This window comes from Pogona vitticeps, chromosome 1 (assembly GCF_051106095.1).
Source record: "Pogona vitticeps strain Pit_001003342236 chromosome 1, PviZW2.1, whole genome shotgun sequence".
In the NCBI taxonomy this organism is placed as follows: Eukaryota; Metazoa; Chordata; class Lepidosauria; order Squamata; family Agamidae; genus Pogona; species Pogona vitticeps.
In genome coordinates, this window is record NC_135783.1 from 124,716,471 (window position 1) to 124,738,218 (window position 21,748).

General features: G+C 39.6%; 1 protein-coding gene across 6 annotated transcripts in view; it reads right to left on the minus strand.

Annotated features, from left to right (window-relative positions):
- Positions 1 to 21,748, minus strand: part of MCPH1 (microcephalin 1) — a 143,746-nt gene that overhangs the window by 113,429 nt on the left and 8,569 nt on the right. For all 6 annotated transcript variants that reach the window (XM_020797817.3, XM_073000623.2, XM_073000626.2 and 3 more), the window contains exons 4-8: positions 15,912 to 15,996; positions 14,204 to 14,318; positions 12,172 to 12,312; positions 10,654 to 10,749; positions 7,396 to 8,403 (exon numbers count right to left, since the gene is read on the minus strand). In XM_020797817.3, coding sequence (XP_020653476.3) covers positions 7,396 to 8,403; positions 10,654 to 10,749; positions 12,172 to 12,312; positions 14,204 to 14,318; positions 15,912 to 15,996 — 1,445 coding nt within the window. The remainder of the gene's footprint in view (positions 1 to 7,395; positions 8,404 to 10,653; positions 10,750 to 12,171; positions 12,313 to 14,203; positions 14,319 to 15,911; positions 15,997 to 21,748) is intronic.

Genomic DNA, 21,748 nt, shown 5'->3' on the forward strand with positions numbered 1-21,748 from the left:
TTAAAATACAATTTTAAATGCATCTCAGAAAGTGATGAAGATTTCCCTTTGCAAATTTTCTCTTCATTCTAATATTTTTCAATCCACAATGATAGACTCAAGAACATGAAATATGCAAGTTAGGTCCCAAGAGGGCTCTTATTTTTTTAATTCTAACTGTGATGACAACAAATTTAAAAAATGAAATATGCATTTCCATTGCCAACACTTTCATTGCCAGCACTGTTCTTTTGATTAAAAAAAATTAAAGTATCAGTGCTACTACCAAGAAATTTGTTTTGGAAGGACTAGAAAAAATAAAGTTCCATTGAAAACTCCTTCAAGATGTTACACTCTCTAAAGTCTGTCCTTTTTTATTGGAGTACAAAGAGGGAACACATTCATGAAGAAAGGCACATCCATGGAACTCTAGTTTTCATCATACAAGCTCACAATACTAAACTAGCAAGCTCCTTTTTAAAACCAAAATAAAGCTTTACCTTCATACTTTTCTCTTATTTGCAGTTTGAAAATAAACCTGGCAAAAGGACTTATTAGCTAGATATCTAGCTGAATTTTCTAATGTCCACAAACACACTCAGGTTACCCTGTCTCCAGTCAATCATAGCAGCTAAACATGCTTTTTGATTCTATAACCACTGGTTACAGAAATTCAATTAACATGAACTACAATCATAACTCCATCACCAAGGAGTACGTTATGGCAGTGGTCCCCAACCTTGGGCCTCTAGATGTTCTTGGACTGCAACTCCCAGAAGCCTTCACCACCACTTTTGCTGGTCAGGATTTCTGGGACTTGAAGTCCATCTGGAGGCCCAAGGTTGGGGACCACTGCGTTATGGGACTACAAGTCCCACCAGCCTTAACCAACATAACCAGTGATCACAAGATGTTTGCAGACTGAAAACATCTGAAAGGCTGCTCTCCAACACCATACTACTGTAACAGTATTTTTAGAACAATGCATGAAGAACAGGAAGGCAGAGAGTAGCTCTTTCAAACTCATGCCAGGCTAAGTCTTGATCTATATACAGTATATAGCTGTGTTCTAAATTGGATAAAATGGCTGCCACCCATCTAATGACTTGAGTCACTCTATGAGTAGAAATGTCAGGATATCGAACAAGGACTTAGGAGATTCAGTTTCCAACTTCCACCTACCCACTCACTCACTGAGTGATTTTGGGCCAGTCATTCTGACCTATATCATGGGGATAAAGTAGGAAGGAAGCCCTATACATAGCTTGTGAGTTCGTTGGAGAAAATGCAGAGTATGGATGTAATTTAAAATCTCCAGGCACTAGAACAGACATCCAATTATTTTCTTTTGCAAAGCCAAGTGCTTATTTTAAATTTAGTGAAATTGTGTGAAACCCTAAGCATTTCATCATCTAAACCAGGAGTGGGAAACATGCATCCCACAGAAACCCCATTAAAAGTATTTGGAAACATTTTAAATGTGGGGGGCACTACGGGATGCAAAGGTTAAGGTGAAAAATATCTGAAGAAGAAATGGTGGGGATCATGGGAGTAGTCCTACAAGGTCCATCCCGCCTCTACATACTTTCCATATTCTAGTCAGCCTGAGAATTTCCATAACTACTCGGCCTGTTACATTTATAAGGTGCGAGTCAGGGAAATGAGGCCTTAAGAACCACCAAATGATTTAGATGACCTAATCAAGCTCCAGGGCAGCAATCACTCACTTGTGAAAACAGCAGGGCTTCTCAGTGGAATGGGACTTGTGGTAAACATGGATTCAGTATTGATGGCACACAATAAAATGCAGCAGGCAGAAGCCATGTTGCATTCTTGGAAGCATCTCAGTGTGTGCATGAGGTTCTTTGAAACCTAATGTGTGCATGCTTCAGCTAAGACTGTTATAGGAAGGACCTATATCACAAACTGTTCTCACATCATTTGCAGTTCACAATGTTAGTGCAAAGATGTGGAAAGAAACCATGCTAAATTGCAACATTGTTGAAGTAACACTGAAGAACCTGAAGCAAAGTACAGTGGTGCCTCGCACAACGAGCGCCCCGTAGAGCGATGAATTCGCTCTACAGGGAAGTTTTTTCGATCACTAATGCGATCGCAGAGCAACGGCCCCAATGGGCGAAAATTGCAGAGCGAAGGTCGGTAAGCGGTTTGCTTACCGACCTTCGCTTTGCGACCCGCCGATCAGCTGTTCCGCGGCTACAAAATGGCCGCCGGAAGCCTCAAAATGGCCGCACGCAGCGTTTTCGCGCCGTTAAGCGAGGGGAGGGCGCAAAAATGGCTGCCGGCCATAGGGAAGCATCGCTGAACGGTGAGTATTCGGCCCAACTGGAACGCATTAAACCATGTTTAATGCGTTCCAATGGCTTTTCCTGCCCTGTTCAACGATGCTTTCACACAGCGAGGGTTAATCCGGAACGGATTAACCTCGCTGTGCGAGGCACCACTGTAAATACATATAATCTTTAAAATACACTGTTTATGTTCCATTGTACAGTGGTGGCTCGCTTTAACGAGCGCACCATTTAACGACGAATCCGCATAGCGACGCATTTTTTGCAATCGCTAATGCGATCGCATTGCAATGTTTTAGGTGGCAAAACATCGCGTTGCGATGACCGGTAAGCGTTTCGCTTACCGATCTTCGCATTGCGATGTTTAGAAAACAGCTGATTGGTGGTTCCAAAATAGCCGCCCACAGCATTTTCGCGCCCTGCCCTTGCTTACGGAGGCAGCGAAAATGGCGGCCGGATGGGGAATCTTCGCTTACCGGTGAGTTTTCCCCCCATAGGAATGCATTAAACGGAGTTTAATGCGTTCCTATGGGGTTTTACGTTCCCTATAGCGATGTTTCCGGGGCACCACTGTATTTGCTTTCTACATATAAGGCCTAAAAAGGGAGGAAAAAACTCAACTTCAGCTGCAAAGCCAAAGCTAATGAGCATATTTGCTACATCACACAATATGGCAGTCTCCACTGAATCCATGACAATGAGCAAGGCCAAATGAACTGACTAGGCATCCTTCAGTCTCGAGACACTATGGTAACGTGCTCTGTATGGAGGACTTGAAACAGCATCTAGTGTGGCTCAGAAGGCCAATTGGAGAGTGACAATTCCTTCCACACTGAAGACAAATACAATCTGTACCCTGTGCAGCTCCAAAATTTTGCTGGTTTTGGGACAGCCTCTTTGCCTCAGCCTGCTGAACAAGTGTCTCTTCAAATTGGGAGAGGCCATGTTGCACCGCCTGCCTCCAGGCTAAATGCCTCGGATGTCAAGGTTTCCCGTTGAAGTCCATTCCCAAGGCCTTCAGATCCTACTTGCAGATATCCTTGTATCGCAGCTGTGGTCTCCCTCTGGGGCGATTTCCCTGCACTAATTCTCCATACAGGAGATCTTCAATGAATTGGGGTATTCGTATTACTGTCCTGAAATCTCCAAAAGGGTTCCCTTTACCTCATCATTTCCAAACAGAAAACAGTGCCTGTGTATCCACATTCTACATTAATGAACAGCTCAAATAAGCCCGAGGGCCTCATCTACACTTCTGAACCACACTGCTAAATTAGAGAAAATGTCATGTTTTCAACCCAAGTATATGCATTCTGTAATTTTATTTTATGAAATTTGAGTAAAGTATATATACATGAACTTTCCATTTAGGAATATGCACCAATATTTTTTCCCTGATGTAGACTACATAGAAAATTAGTTTGTAGAAGACAGACTAAGTTTATAGGCTTAATCCAGAGCTAAATGGGAGTACCAGAATTCCTGGTACCAGTGGTTGCTCTCACAACCTAATATAATGGTCCACAGACCATCAGGGGAGCTTGTAAAAGGTAGAAGTACAACCAGTTCCTCTCTATGCAACCTTGTGAAAATTACAAAAGCTACATTTTTGTTACTGTTTTATTGTGAAACAAAATACTTTGTCGGCCTATTACTTTCTGTTGTCTACAGTGACCAAAGTAGATGCCATTGTTTTTGTCACAAGTAGTTCATATTCAGCTTCAATGTTAACAAATCAGGATTATGATTTAGGACATGCAAAGACAACATTCCTCTCTGCTATACATTTGAGAGCTGGCTGGAGAGCTCACAATTAGGTATCTGGCTGTAGAGCCAGAGGTTGGGTGTCCTTGGGCAACCTGCACAGACCCAGAATGCATTCAGAAGATACTGGTAAACCACTTCTGAGAACTCTTTACCTAGAAAACCCTGAAAAAGGGTCACCATAAGTCAGAAGTGATTTGACAACACAAAGATTTATGAATAGGAGAGTTAACTATGGCTGCTCCTTGAGGTAAAAATAAAGTCTGGTTTTATGGAATCCTATCTCTCATTACAGCTCCTACTCAAGTTGTCTCTGAAGTAACTTCTGCTGAAATTAACAGTCTTTTTCTTAAGACTACAAAGCCATATACATTAATTTAGGAGAAAAACATTGTTACACACAATGGTTTTCTTCTGAGTGAACATACATATATGTTTAGAAAAGTAGGGCTGCAGCATGAATGTATGCATGTTTATAAGTTAAATGCATGTTCATATGCTGAAACAGATTATAGGGGTGTATACTGTTTCATGTTTTTGGATCTGTTTTCAAAATTGTCCAAAAATTCCCGGAATTTTAGCCCAGACACCCAAAGCAGCACAGATGTAACCTTCTCTCTTCCCCCAAGGGCTTTCAAATGATTTAACAGCACCATTGGCTCCTCCTACCTTCCCGTTTCTCTGTAGATTTGTTTGTTTGTTTTTAAAAGAAACTCTTCCCTTTTTGCAACTCAGAAGTTGCCTATAGGCAAAGTGTTATGGCAGTCTAAGGTAAGGTACAGCAGGCATTTTCTTAAAAAAAAGATTCATCTTTATATAGTGTACATATAATGGCCAAAATCCTCCATAGCTAAGTAAATGGTATAGCTTTTGGAATCAAACTGTCTGAAATTAAGAAATCGCCATAAAAACTATCAGTTGCATGCTGAGTCACACAACTCAGTATGCAACAGAAAATGGCCCAAATCCTTTTGCTTAGTGTAGTAAATACCAACTACAGTAAGCCCATTGAACCAGTAGTGATTCCTCTCCATAAATTCCACTGATTCAATGGACCCTCTTTGGTTGTGACTTACTCTGCTAAATAAGTTGCAACTAGAGTAGGGCTACTGAACCAATGAAACCTATTCAATGCGCCTACTCTGGTTGTGTCCTGAGGCTAGATGCCTAGTTTTGGTGGTGGCCAAGAGAGCCTTTGCACAGTGAAAAATAGTATGTTAACTGTGCCTGTTCCTGGAGAAGTCTGACCTGGTCACAGTGACACATGCCTTAGTCACATCCTGACTTGATTACTGTAATGCAGTCTACATGGGCCGTCTACATAGAAAGTGCTTAAAAATGTCTACATAGAAAGTGCTTAAAAATGTCAGCAGGTCCAAAACAGGTTGCTAACTGGGACTGGTTGCATGGATCACCTAAACCGTTACAGCAGCTCCACATGATGCTGATGTACTTCCAGGCACAATTCAAAGGATTAACCCATATGCCCTAAACAGCTTGGGTCTAAGCAATCTCAAAAACACTTTTGACCTTTATGAGTGTGCCTGGGCATTAAGATCATTTTAGTCCCACCACCCTCACGGCTGTACTTGGTAGGAACACAGGAGAAGGCCTTCTGTCACTGTTCCCAGACTCTGGAACTTCCTTGTATAGGAAGCTAGGCTGACCTCATCTTCAACTACAAGCAAGTGAAGACCATTTTCTTTAGGCAAGCTTTTGCTTAACAATTATCTAGGAGACAAAAAACAGAATGGTTTATATTTTGTTGATTCTAAATCTGTTTTTTTTAATGCTTTTACCTACATTTAACATAATGTTACTAATTTTTGATTGATCTTTTAATAATTTACTGTTTTTAGCTTTTAATATTGTGTTTTTAATGATGTAAGCCACCTTGGGTCTTTTTTTAAAGGAGAAAGATGGGGTAAAAATATCATAAATACATATTGCACTGAGCAACATGATTTTAGCTAATGTCTATGATGATTTCTTGACTAAGGCAATTTGCTTCCCAAAGTTATGCTGTTTCCATTATGCCAGTATAACTAAGCAACAGGATTTGGGCCAATAATTTCTCAAACAACCACCTACAATAAAGAAATTAAAGGAACAAATAAGTTATTTTGTGATACACAATTAGCTTTATTAATCTACTAATTCACACTAATAATCTAAAATTACATTCAAACTTCATTTTAAAGAGTCATAATGAATAAAAGTAACATCTTTTTTCATTTTTATGGTGTAAATATTTGTACAATTTTCCATCTAAATAACATTTACATGCAACTAGCCTATTTTCACTTCAGTCTATACCACTTCTAAATTATTAATCAATGCCTTCCATGCTTAAAAGTAATTATACACTCTAACTTTGCATTTCAATAATTTAGATGAGCAATTAAACTTACATTGCAACAAACACACTTAATTATGTATAAGAATTCTGATGCCAGTTTTCTTAAATTTTAAGTGTCGCATGCTGAAATTTAATTCTCATATTTTAGTACTTTCTGTACAAATATTGTGTGTTGCCGTTATTTTTCTATATTGAAAATATGCCTTTCAAAAGCTAGAACAAATTGATTTTATTAAGACAACAAAATTATTGAAATACGAAACTACGTAATCATATATGACTTTTCAATAACACCTAATCTAGGTGCTAATATATGTGTTACAAGTGCTTCAAGAGGTTTCAGCAGAATGTAAATTTCACAAATTTTCCATTGGTGTTCTAATTGTTAAGATATATATACACACACATACACACAGTATATATATATATATATATATATAAATGAATAGGTTTTAAGTTGTCTAGCCCTGTGAATTTATTCTTTCATCAAAACACCCTAAACACCAATTCTTTATACATAGTTACAGCTTGCTTTCACCATTTCTCATAGAACTACAGAATAAATAAATAAATACAGAGCCATGAATCTTCCAGGTTGTAGATTTTTTAGAAATACCCATCCTTAATATTTGCTAACTGCTTTGAAAACCATTTTATGCTACTTATAAGACATATTTTGAATTCCACACCAAGAATGTGACAAGTTGCAGATGCATTGTGAATGCATAATTAGATTCACACACAATGAATGGAGTACCAAGTATTTCAAAACCCGTAATTTGCACATCATTTTCCTGAACTGGGCCTTTATATTCCAGTAGTGTTTTTCCCAGTAAAATAATTAATACATTGCATACAGTATTTTTATTTCTTAAATCTATTTACTTAAAATATCTCAACTTCAGAATGTAGGTTTTAAAAGATTTTTAAGCAGTTCACACCATTATCTCTCTGTATGTTTACATTTCAGAAACAACTTACCTGGTATAGAACATCTCTTTACACTAGTGCAGATATTTTCCTTAATGATGTGATTAAAATGGTGGTTTGGGGTTTTTGCTGTGTCCCTTTTTTCCTTTGTCATATTATTTGGAGTTGGAGTTTTTTTATTTTGAGGCATTAGAGACAGCATGTGGTCAGTACTTGCAGTAATCTTATTAATTTCAGTCACTCTTTTCCTCTTCCTGCTGTATGCTGAGTCCACCTTATTAGATTCTTCTAACACTGCCTCTGGCTTACTTTCTGAAAAACTACTTTTGTAAACCACTTCATTAGGAAACTGCAACTCCTGTATACATGAAGAAGGAAGACTAACTCTTGTTTTTGTTTTATTAACATTAGAAGGTGAAAAATAATCTTCAAAGGATGAATCTTGCTGTTTAGTAGGCTCAACTGGTGTGAGGATTGCTTGCAAAAACTTATTTTGAGAATCTGTCTTACATAATGCTGAGGTGCTCCGTCTAAGACTTAATCTCTTTCTGGACTTCTTCTGTTCTTTAGAAGCAGACCGAAGAATAGTTACTGGAGAAGGAGTTAGATGAATTGAAGAGACATTGATTAGTGAATTTATATGGTTGTTGCTGGTATCTTCAACAACACCTAAACCTATCAATTTTTCTGAAGAAACACTACAGTTTAAACTGTTTTCATGAGAAAGACTATTTCCAGTTTGAGTTGTAAGCAAATCATTCATTGTATTGTGCTTTTTCACATATAGCATTTCAGTTTTTGTCCTTTTGTCAAAAAAGTCACTTTCCATGCTGTTTGGTAAAATTAATGTTTTTCTAAAATGTCTGCCACTAAGTTGTTGTGGACATTTATGCTTGAAGTCACCTGAAGAAACTGGAGAGTTCCATAATGGACCTACGGAAACATCTGTAGTACTTAAAGCTTCAGTAATACATTTGGTAAATTCCTTTCCATGAGTCTTGGTTTCAGAATTTCCCAACACATTAGCAAAACTGGTGTTTAAGGGGTCACTGTGCTCTCCTACACAGCAAACAAACAAAAACAATAATAAGAACAACTTTTTTAACAGTAATCCAAGAAGTTTAAGACAAGAATAGCTACTAAAGTATTCAATCTTATATCCAATATTACTTGTTCAACAGATAAATCATTTTCTATTAACTGAGTTGTCTATCAGATTTCATTTTGTGAGAAAAAAATAGTATGCATGAGCCACATCATGAGTCAAATGCACAGCTTTTCATTGTATGGACCCATGATAAAACAGATTGGCTGAAATTCGCAGTTATATCACATAAAGCTGATTATCACCATCAGCCATAGCAGTTTTTCAGAAATAAAACATTTCTGATTCCTTCACCCAAGGCTCCTATGGAATCTCATTCATCCTGAAGAAGCCGTTAGGAACTGCAGGACAAAGTCTTTAATTTCTAAAATCAGCACTGCTCTCATGACTTTACCAGTGGCAGCAATTTTCAGGAATTAAAGACTTTCCCCATCCTTGTCCTGTGGCCCACAATGGCTTCCCAATGACAAAGGGGATTCCATGGGAGCCTCGGAACCTTTGGAGGGCAGGGGTAGATCAGGAATGCGGCGTTTTCAAAAAAAAATAGTTGGGTTGATGACATCATCAGCCTGTGCAGTCTAACTTACAGAACAGGGTATCAGTCAATATGCTTTTCCTGTAAAGAAGTGGTCACTGTATAGGAATGAAACTTTATTTTAAATATCCATCAATGGCTCACTGTGGTGGATCAAGATGACCTTGGTAAAGGCACCACCCTCTGGAGCAACTAAAATATGTAATACCTCTTCATATACTTGACAAGGCTTATCATATCTCTTTTCTAGGTTAAGTGTGCCTAAGTCCCTCAGCAGTACTTTACAGGACATGGTTTCCAGAGATTTCGCCATCTTTGTCATCTAGATATATTCCAGTGTGAAGTGAAAAACTTGAATTAAGCCAGCAACAGGGGTAAATTTTTCTGACTCTTCTTATAGCTGTGATAAAGGAAGGAAAACACAACAAGCCCTTTCCTCATGAAAATAGCACTATACTAGGTATCTGTCTACAGAGCCAGAGGTTGGGATTTCCCCCCCCCCCCATGCCTTCCAGGGAAAAAGAGTAAACCTGTGTGGCTTTGCACATGCTATACACTCCCAGGGCATCCCCAGAAGAAGAGAAGATGGAACCACTTTGGAATACTCTCTAGCTGGAAAACCCTGACAACGGATGCCATAAGCAAGAATTGACTTTATGGCACATGATTATTATTAGAGTTTATCACTACATATGAGTAAAGCACTGATCGTCTTCAGTTTATGAAAGCAAAAGCAGCAACAGAACTGATTATCATACATTGTATTTTTTGTGTACACTGAATCTTTAATGTACAGTGGACCCTCGACTTACAGATGGCTCGACTTACAGACTTCTCTGGCTGCAAAATTTAGATTCGACTTGCAGCCGGAGAATCGACTTACAGACCAGAAAAAAAAACAAAATGGAACAAAAATAAAATAAAAACTGCCGGTTATGGGATTAATTGGTTTTCAGTGCATTGTAGGTCAATGGAGATTCGACCTACAGACTTTTCGACTTGCAGCCACCATTCCAATACGGATTAATTCCGTAAGTAGAGGGTCCACTGTATGCTTAATTTACCCATTTCAAGCCTTTCACAGCATTTTATCACAGAGGTGTTTACAACAAACTCCAAACTCTAACGGTAAAAATCTAAGGCAGAAAAAAAAAGTTAAGGCTGAGTTGGCAAAATTTCCAAGGAAAGTGGCATCTAATCTTTAGAACTAAAGTCACCGAGAGGATAACTTTCCTTTTATTTAAAAAAATCTAAACTTTTGCTTCTGCTTCAAGTGCATCTCCTGTTGCTCTGAGTAACCAGCCATATTCTTTTGACAAATACCCCCTTGGAACAATAGCACACCATAACCGTTTCATTCCTAGGAACATTCTTGAACTAAACAATGGCTGCCCCATGGAGACCCATGGACCTGTTTTACAGGTTGAAAAGGCAGGACAGAAATCAATTAATAAAAGCAAATAAATTCAAGTGTTCTCAATACAGCACAGATGGGCAAAGTGTGGCCTATGGGCCATATGCAGCCTCTCAGGAAACTCATATCTTAAAATTAAAAAAAAAACCTTGCAATTTAATTACTTAATTTGCCAATAAGTTATCATGTGCCTTGTAGGAAGTGTAGTGGAGTAATTTTGCTGTTCTGGGCTTCAAAAGCACCCCTTTCCCTTACCTGAGGACACTGCACAAGTTGAATTAGTAAACACAGGAATTTGTTCATGCACTGCTGTAACAGACGTGGAGTCAGCCTCTTGAGACATCTGTGAAGCTAAAAATGCACATTATAAAGTTTTTACTGCATAGACAAGGCAGGAAGACAACTTCATTTGAGCATTTAAATATGAGATGAAGAATCTGTGGACTCCGTATGTAGATGGACTCCAACTCCAAGCAGTTTCAGACAGCACCACCAATAAACAGGGGTTGTGATATTTTAACAATGTATGGAGGGCCATAGGTTCTGTACACCTACTTTTAAATACATATGTACTGTAGTTTAGATAATGTCCAGGATAGAACACCTGGAACACTCATAGGAAAGAAATGTACCTGACCTTTCTATGCAAGCAATGCTGTATAAGCATTTTATGGATTCTAATTTCCTTTAAATTTTTATGTCGTAAGGATCTTTTATGTCATACATCCTTGTGAAGAAACTGGTATGAGTAAAAGTGTTCTTAAATCTATTTTCCAATCACATAAATACTAAGGAAACTACATGACTAATAGACTGTATATCCAGCACAATAAAGCAGACAGAGTAGCTGAACTCAGGAGATGCGAGTTCAAATCCCTGCTCAGCTATGGAAACTAACTGGGGTGGGAGAGCGAGGGAACTGGTAAAACCACTCCTTAAATATCTCACTTACTCTGAAAGCTCTATAGGGTTGTTATAGGTTGGTTCCAACTTGACAGCAAATAACATGACATATGAACAGAAATGAAACCCCCTTGCAGGTTAAATAATTGCAGCCAGTGGTCTAAACAAACTTTTGCCAACTCTGAGCAAAAGTTATAGGTTGTCATGGACCTGTCTTTCCAGAGCAACACAACAGGTATAAAGCATGGCTAATGAACCAAGTTCAACTTTATTGCAAATACAATTCTAAAAACTTAGAATAATTTGTACCATTAAAATATTAAATATATTTACACAATGAAATACTGACTATGTCTGCCAAAAATTAATGTCATGAAGAATACGAACAAAGGGGACAGGAAGCATCGTAAATGCTGAGACTGAGAAAGGAATCGGGAAATTTGGAAAATACAGACTAGTGAAGAATCAAGTATACATTTTTGAGAAGAACTTGTAGCCACTAACAGCATTAAGATTACTACCAAAGATACAGTATATGAATAACTCTGCAATAACTAACAGCAACATTATAAGGGACCACATAGACTGTCCGGAATCCATCTAAATATTTATACCAGCTGGTGTGAAATGGTGTAAATCCTTAGTCTCTGAATCCCAGTTTCGTAATTATTAAACTACAGAGCAAGGACAATCAACTAAGGTGCTTTTACACACTATAATTGAACAAAACTGGAAAAATAGAGAGAGGAATTGCATGTTTTACTCAGCGCTATGCCCAGACAGAAAAGGCAAAACTGATATGGTAGTAGCAACAGTCAGAAAGCTATCAAATTTGGCTCCTTGAATCACAAGTTATATTAATAATCATACCAGTAGGGGAAAGATTTTCACGTTTCTCCTTCATGTCCTTTATTCTTCTCTCCATTGCACTGCACTGATACTTAATATTACTTGCGGGGCTATACATTAATGATCCATTGTCTTCAAACAATAAAACTGGTGTATCCATTTCTGAAAAGATGGTAAATTATTAGGAAAAACTGAACAGTTACTAGAATTCTCTAGTCCAACAAGAAACACAATAAAATGTTTCAGTGTATCCTCACCTTTTTTTCTTCCCAGAGAAAGATTCTTCATTCCCACCCCCAGAACCTTCACTGATACTGAATATACCATGGATACGAAGCATGCTAAGCTCTCACCAGACTTGTTTTTTGTTAGTGATGATCACACCCTTAGGATTTTTTTAGGCCTATTGTACCTAGGAAGACTTCCTGGTCCCCTAAGCATACATATCCAAACTGTTGTTTAATAGCCTGTTGTGGCTGTACTGGTGCTGTAATCTACTGCCTGAGCTTGCTCTGTGAAAGAGCCATTACACATGTAACCCATCTTGATTCAAAAAACCCTGAGAGGGAAAAAAAACACACCTGTTTTTTTGTTTCATGCATCTCCTGCCTTAACTCTACCAAGATAGGATATGGGCAGCCAGGTTTATTGTTATAAACACATTATTTATATTAATGCTAATATTGGGGGATGAACAATTTTCTCAAGGTTAGGTGGGACTCATAAAAATATTTCTGTGGAACAAATGAATGCTCAAGTGGCTTACTCTTTCTCCCCTCACAAGACGTTTTCAAAGTCCTCCATAGCTATACTCCCAATTAAGTAAAAAACACTACTTGAAGCAAGAAGCTTTAAAGTGAAAAGGGAGAATGTTTTTCTAGGACCAGCTCAGTGGACAAAAAAAATACACTCTCCCACTCAGAAAGTGATGAATTTCATGTATCTCCCTAAAGTTGCTGACATTTCACCACTTCTATCTTGGTGAAGGATGACTATCTGGCAAAGATGCTGCTCAGACTTAACTTGCATGCCTTCTATAATTTAGCAGGATAGGGTTATTGTATTTCTGTCTGGAAGGAAAATGGACATGAAAGCTAAATGTTTGATGGGATGCCACATAACAAGCCCCAGGGTGCAGTGGTTAAAACTGCAGTACTGCAGTCAAGCCTCTCCTCATGACTGAATTCAGTTCCAACAGGTTCAGGTAGCTGGCTCAAGACTCACTTAGCCTTCCAAGGACAGTAAAATGAGTATGCAGCTCATTGGGGAGCAAAGTGCTGTTTGCATAATTATGTTGTAAACCTCTCAGAGAGTGCTCCAAGCATATATGTTGTTGTTTAAACAGCAAACAAACAGTCTTATTATATATACATGGGGACCTGTCTCTAAACATAAAATATCCTGCAGTAGTGTACAAGCTGAAAACAGAAGGGTTTTAATTTGTCGAGGAGCAGGGGGCAAGGCTGAAGGGGCTCTGTATTGTTTTAGGAAAATATTGGAGGGATGTGTTTCTGTACACAGGTGATAAATATATGCTTTCTTCTGCCTCCAGGGAGAAATCCAACAGAAGAAAGCAATAACCAAAAGGTTCAGCCAGGCCAAAAATTAGGAGCTGATTTTACTGGCTGAAGATTAAGTCTCCCCCTTTTCAAAAGAAAATGAAAGACTGTGCTCAGTCCCTAATCCTTCCCTCTTTTAAACCTCTAGAGGTAAAGGGAAGGTCATCAGTATAAGAGATTTGGGAAGCGTGCAGAAAAGAAAGGCTGAATGCACTCTGACTATCCCTTTACACCCTTTCCCTTTCTCTCTACAAAGAATCAATTTATGGGAAGAAGGAAAGATGAAGGGACTAAGGAATGAAGAGACACTTTTGCCAACTTCTCTGACCACAGTTCTTGTTCTACTAATGCCACAGAGGTTCCCACTTGTTGATGTGAATTGGAAAAATAATTAATGCTTTATTTTAGGATTACTCGCTAGCTTCACAATATACCAGCAGTCTTCAGTGCAATGGCTAAAAGAGATTAACAATATGAAGAGATCATATACTTGCCTATTGTTGCCTTTTGTACTTGTAACTCTTTAGCCATAATTTCCAGTCTTCTTTGTAGTCTCCTGTCATTTTCTGGAGTTTTTTCCATAAAATCTTTTGGCTGCATGCATTTGTGCTTCAAAACAAAAAAGCTTCACAACACTGATTCACAACAGCCTAGAAATCACTCTGATTAATTCTTCAGGTTCTTTAAAATAATTGTTTGTGTACATCTAGCTCTGCACTTCTAAGATGATGATAATGATTACATATACATTTACTCATATACTGTACATCTGTTTTTATTAATGTCCTAGTTGCAAGCACTGATCTTCCTCAGAAATGAGAAAAAATAAGATCCGATATATTATTTCAAATGTCTTCACATATACTCACCACCTTCAATGGAGGAAAGAAGCCACTTTCAACAAAGATTCCAAGAAGGAGTGATAAATCTAACTTAAGCAGACTCCATTTGCAAAGTCAAACCCTATTTTAGGAGCTTATAAAGCTCAGTTCAAACTGGCACACAGGGCATAAAGCTACAATCCTACTAATTATGCTGGACAAGTTATAACACTGGGCCTACTCTCCACAACTCTCTGCAAGTAAGCAGTTCAAATCTCTAGAAATCAAGATCTGCCCCATCTTCCTAGTATGTATGTATATGCACTAGGAGAATGTTCCATTCTTGAAAAGGAGGCAAACTCAACAGACTGCACATAGATATCTGAGAAAAGGAAACAAATTGGAAATTCCAGAGAGATAAAATATAGGCTGTATCTACCTACACTGCCACGAAATGTAATCTGATTGTGTAGGAAACATCTGCAGTGTCACCAAATGCTTGTAGCAGGGTAATGATTTCAGTGTAGATGGCAGACATTTTTCAGAGCTGGTAGCAGCCTTATTGATATGATGATCCATAACATACTTAACTTTTAAAATTTTAATACAATGGTTATACAGTATAAAGATTGCTGTAATGAGTTTTCATTCACTAAAAAATGGGTTTCATCATAAAAGTATTTCTCCCCATAGTGGTCAACATTTTCAAAACATGAAATGGGGATGGGAGAGTGGTACAGGCTCCTAAAAAAAAAGCTTTGAGAGACAATGCTTACTTTAAAATAAATAATGGACAGCTGGGCCAGAATTTGCCACAAAAAATATCCAGAGGGCTTCGAGTGGCCCCCAGGCCAAAGTTTGCCCATTTGTAGCCTACAGGTTCAAGATAAAGGTCTTTTTGGAGTGATAGTATCTTTTTCGTTTTTTCTTTTCCAAGTATTTGTCTTTTAAAAATTCATTTCAATACATCCATCCATGTACTTCTGTACCCTTCCCTCCCACCCTCCTTTCCCCATTCCGGCAACAGAGTCATATCCAAATTCTTATGAGACATTCCTGAGAAAATTATAACCATCTTCCAAATATATTATAAAAATGAATAAGTTCACTATGAACTGATAGTATCTAATTATTACCAAATTTGAACCCACTCCCTTTTAAAACCAGAAAACCATCTGAGGATGCATGACTCAAAGGAGAGCAGAACCCCTCTCTGAATTTTAGGCCAGTCAGAGATATGCTAGCATCTCTTCTACCTGTAGCAAAAGTTAAGCTCTCACAAAACTATAGGACCTGATATGATTAACTGAGAAACATTTGTAACTGGGGATTACTTACACAGGATCATTATAAAGTTACAAATTTCAAGTTATACACATACCTTTTTAATTAAACGAGGTAACCCTTCAATAGCATTTTTTGCAGGATAAAGTGACTCATCCACATGTGCTCCAACTTCTCGACATCTGAGCAGAACAAATTTAAGCAATTGATGCATTTCTCTGGTACAAAATCAGATTTACAAGAGCTAACCATCATGTTAATTGCCTAACTATAGTATTGCAACATAATTGTACTGATAGCCCAGGCTACCTAGCTTTAGGCTAGTTCTCATGTATTCTTTCCTGCATGTCCAAAATCTCTAAGCAGCACATCTTGTACAGCAACTCAGGTCATCAAATGAACCATTTGCTTGCTTATAACAGTCACATTTAAAATGCTACATCTTCTATTTTTATTCATTCAAATTAAGATAGAGCACAAAACCACAAGTAATTTAGACATTAGACAGGAAGGGAAAAGAGAATCTTTAAGGACAGGGTCACATTCCTTAGTTTTGTTGGCAGCCAAAGTCCAAGACAAAACCTTCTGACACATCTTAAAGGTCATTTAGGTCAGTCACTGTGTTTTACATTCTCGCCCTCAACTTTGTGAAAGCAGAACTATTGGAATTTCAGTACGAGAGAACATAGATTAAACCATTCCTAAGTATGACATTTTTCTGGCCCAATTCCTCAGTTCTGAAGACTCAGGAACACAGAAAAACTGAGCTGGCTCCAACAGCTGCTCACTAGGATGGCTGTAATCTATAAAGATGCCAAGAAGTTCTAAGCCTCTACATCATCCCTGATCTAGTCAAATCAATCAGAATAAAACTGAAAAACCACATGTGGTAGGTAGTGTTAGGAAGCCAAAAAACATATTTGCAGTGTGGTCTGTAAAGAACAGATGTTTATTTCCTTTTCTGTTTCTTCCCCAGGATAGTAATTTTATAGATTATGGGCTTCTTATATATAGGCCACAATGATCCATACAATTATGAAATGTTAATTTCTGTGTAACGAATAATATGACTCTTGCAAATATTTTAAGAACATAAAAGGGTATAAATGTAACAGAAATGCAATTCGAGGGGATGCCAGAGTTGAAAATAAAGAACTGGAAAAACTACCAAAATATAGAAATCTGGTAATTGAAACATCTTGTTTCTGGACAAGGTTCCCTCTAAGGTACGTGTCTGAGCCCATGTGTGACTCTGCCACGCCACCCGCACGCTGAAGTCTTCCTCCTCCTCCACATATTGAAAGCGAATATTTTTGGCTCATTTGGTTCCAATACTGACAGAACCTCAGCTAAGGAGAGTAGGAAAAGCTGTACTGGGATACAATCTGAAAAATGATAGAATGATTTCAATACGAATCCAAGGTAGACCTTTCAGCATCTCAGTAATCCAAGTTTATGCATCAACCACTGATGCTGAAGAAACTTAAAACACCACCTAGAATTGAAACCAAAGAAAGATGCTCTTGTCATTATAGGGGACTACAATGCTAAAGTAGGGAGTCAAGAGATAAAAAGAACAACAGGTAAGTTTGGCCTTGGATTCAAAACGAAGCAGGGCAAAGGCTAATAGAGTTTTGTCAAGAGAACAAGCTGGTCATCACAAGCACTCTTTTCCAACAAGACAAGAGACAACTTTACACATGGACATCACCAGATGGGCAATACTAAAATCAGATTGATTATATTGTCTGCAGCCAACGATGGAGAAGCTGTATACAGTCAGCAAAAACAAGACCTGGAGCTGATTATGGCTCTGATCATCAGCTTCTTATAGCAAAACTCAAGCTTAAACTGAAGAAAGTAGGAAAAAACACTGGGCTAATCAGGTATAATCTAAACCAAATCCCTTATGAATACTCAGTGGAAGTGAAGAACAGATTTAAGGAACTCAGTTTCGCAGACAGAATGCCTGAAGAACTATGGATGGAGGCTCAAAACACTGTACAGCAGGCAGCAATAAAAACCAACCCAAAGGATAGAAAATACAAGAAAGAAAAGTGGCTGTCCAACAAGGCCTTACAAATAGCAGAGAAGAGGAAACAAAATGCAAGGGAGATAGGGAAAATTACAGAAAATTGAATGCAGACTTCCAAAGAATAGCAAGGAGAGACAAGAGGGCCTTCCTAAATGAACAGTGCAAAGATATAGAGGAAAATAGTAGAAAGGGAAAAACCAGAGATCTGTTCAAGAAAATTGGAGATATTAAAGGAACATTTTGTGCAAAGAAGGACATGATAAAGGACAAAAATGGTAGGGACCTAACAGAAGCAGAAGACATCAAGAAAAGGTGCCAAGAATACACAGAGGAATTATACCAGAAAGATCTGGATGTCCCAGACAATCCAGATAGTGTGGTTGCTGACCTTGAGCCAAACATTCTGGAGAGTGAAGTCAAGTGGGCCTTAGAAAGTGTAGCTAACAGCAAGGCCAGTGGAGGTGAAGGCCTTCCAGTTGAACTATTTAAAATCTTAAAAGATGACGCTGTTAAGGTGCTACACTCAATATGCCAGCAAGTTTGGAAAACTCAACAGTGGTCAGGGGATTGGAAAAGATCGGTCTACATCCCAATCCCAAAGAAGGGCAGTGCCAAAGAATGCTCCAACTACCGTACAATTGCACTCATTTCCCACGCTAGCAAGGTTATGGTCAAAATCCTACAAGGTAGGCTTCAACAGTATGTGGACCGAGAACTGCCAGAAGTACAAGCTGGATTTTGAAGGGGCAGATGAACTAGAAACCAAATTGCTAACATGCACTGGATTATGGAAAAAGCCAGAGAGTTCCAGAAAAACATCTACCTCTGCTTCATTGACTACGCAAAAGCCTTTGACTTTATGGACCACAGCAAACTATGACAAGTTGTTAAAGACAAAGGAGTGCCTGACCACCTTATCTATCTCCTGACAAATCTATATGTGGGACAGGAAGCAACAGTTAGAACTGGATATGGAACAACTGATTGGATCAAAATTGGGGAAGGAGTACAACAAGGCTGTATATTGTCCCCCGGCTTATTTAAGTTATATGCAGAATACATCATGCGAAAGGCCGGACTGGATGAATCCCAAGCCAGAATTAAGATTGCCAGAAGAAATATCAACAAACTCAGATATGCAGATGATACCACCCTGATGGCAGAAAGTGAGGAGGAATTAAAGAACCTTGTAATGAGGGTTAAAGGGGAGAGTGCAAAAATGGTCTGAAGCTCAACATCAAAAAAACCAAGATCATGGTCACTGGTCCCATCACCTCCTGGCAGATAGAAAGGGAAGATATGGAGGCAGTGACAGATTTTACTTTCTTGGGCTCCATGATCACTGCAGATGGTGACAGCAGCCACAAAATTAAAATACACCTGCTTCTTGGGAGGAAAGTGATGACAAACCTCAATAGTATCTTAAAAAGCAGAGACATCACCTTGCCGACAAAAGTCTGCAGTCAAAGGTATGGTTCTTCCTGTAGCGATGTATGGAAGTGAGATCTAGACCATAAAGGCTGACCGCTGAAGAATTGATGCTTTTGAATTGTGGTGCTGGAGGAGACTCCTGAGAGTCCCCTATCTTGCAAGGAGAACAAACCTCTCAGTTCTGAAGGAAATCAACCCTGAGTGCTCACTGGAAGGACAGATCCTGAAGCTGAGGCTCCAATACTTTGGCCATCTGATGAGAAGACTCCTTGGAAAAGCCCCTGATGTTGGGAAAGTGTGAAGGCAAAAGGAGAAGGGGATGACAGAGGATGAGATGGTTGAACAGTGCCACTGATGCTACCAACATGAATTTCACCAAACTCCAGGAGGCAGTGGAAGACAGGAGGGTCTGGCGTGCTCTGGTCCATGGGGTCACGAAGAGTTGGACATGACTTAACGACTAAACAACAAGCAGGTCCACAGCTCACATGCAGCTACAGTGAGCAACAACAGACTTGACTGCATCTTTTTGAGAATTTTTTACATATACAACAGAATCCCAAACAAGAAAGGGCTTCCGCAACAAAGGTAATGGAGTATAAATTGAAACAGAAAAGCACCATGTTGCAACCTTTTGATGCACAATTAAAGCTATAAAATTCAGCATAATATTCGAGTAGTTCAATATTGTGATTCTAGTGACACCTAGTGAGATTACTACTGTAAAGCACATAGTTTACAGCAGGGGTCAGGGAACTTTTTTACCTTTTACCCCCCAAAAAATGTATGTATGCTGACATTACCCCCTTGCTTTGAAAGGAAGGAAATCATACATTATTTGAATTCAAAATCTTATTGACTCTTTTCAAAATTACTTTGATAGCTTGAATCAGCTGGGTGCCGAAGAGGGAAAGCCGAGGCACCCTCGCTCTTGATGCTGTGGGTGAAGCTAATTCATGAGGAGTTCTTAAAGGTGGCTTTACTGGGCTGTTGCGGGGCGGCCATGTGAGAGGAGGGAGGGAGAGAGATAGGGATGGGAAACAGCGATTGTCTGGGGAAATGGTGGGAGAATTCCACCTACTTTAGCTTGCTTTCTCTCTTTTGCAAGAAAGCCCATTGAAGCCTCCTTTCCCCTCTCATCCCTGACACCTGAATGACTTCCTCAGGGGCCTTGGGGACAGCAAAAAGGAAAAGGGCTGGGAAAGCAGAGTGGCAGGGGACATGGCTCCACTTCCTCGGGGACCCTGAGGTTTTTTGAGGAGTTTATGCATAAATAGCCAGGACTTTCCTTCCCCATCCACCTCCTGCACCTTTTTACATTTTCTCAGCCATTTGGGCTTTTCCCCGAAGGGTGGGGTTGCATGCTACCTGCGAATAGTGCCTCCAGGATTTGTGAAGGCAAAGGAGGAGGAAGAGGCAGGAAAGCTGGAATGCCCCCCCTACACCTGCTGCCCCCTTTCCAAATTCTTCTTGGGGCTGCCACGTGGACGTGGACCCTCACCGTCCCCAACACCACCTCCCCAGCAGCCCGCGCGCTTTAAGGTGAGGGCGAAGGGGAAGCACAGCCTGACGGAGCGCAGGAGGAGCTGGAGGGGGGGGGAGAGGACTTTGGGTGCCAACGGCCAAAGACTCTTCCCAGCGCTCGCTGTCTCGCTCTCTTTGGCTGCTGTTGCTCGCCTCTAGCCAAAACTTTCCCCTGTGGATGTTTGTCCCTCCTTCAGACCTGCTCTGAAGAGAAAAGGAAGCGGAGGTGGTGTGGCGGGGCAAGGGTAGTAGTGTGCTGTAGAGAGCGAGGAAGCCCGGCTGCGTCACCTCCCCTCCTTGCCAAGTTGCACGCTCGCCCGCTCTCTTCGCCTCTTGTTTTGGCAGAGCTCGCCCCGCCCACAGCAGCTCACCGGCCCACATGGACTGGCTCCAAGGCTTGCTCCAGGCTTCCAGGACCTGCCTCTATCAGCAAAGCAAGCGGTACATAAGGACCTGACATTGCATTGCACTGCGTCAGGTCCTTGCAGGTATACGCATCGTGGAAAATAAAATGCCTGGGGGTAATGAGGACAGTTGCGCTGCCGTGACCATCCTCATTACCCCCAGGATTTTCATTTTTACCCCAAATGGGGTAATTTACCCCTGTTCCCCGACCACTGGTTTACAACTATACAATGTACTTAATTGATAAAATATGTCCATATTGATGTGTATGGTCATGAAAACAGTCAGAGTTCTAAGCAGAAGTGATTTGAGCAAATATTATAAACTAGGCAATTATTAAATTCTTTTTCCGTTTTTGTTCTTGTAAACTTTCAAAGGTCTGGCCTTGTTGCCAGTAAATTAATGTCACAACCAATATGATTTGGTCACCACACACTACTGAGGGTATGCAAAGTAAAGTGAAGGAGGTAACCTGTCTAAGGCCTAAATCCCTGATAAGAATAGACCTGCTGAATTAGTAGAACTTGCTCAGCCAAAAG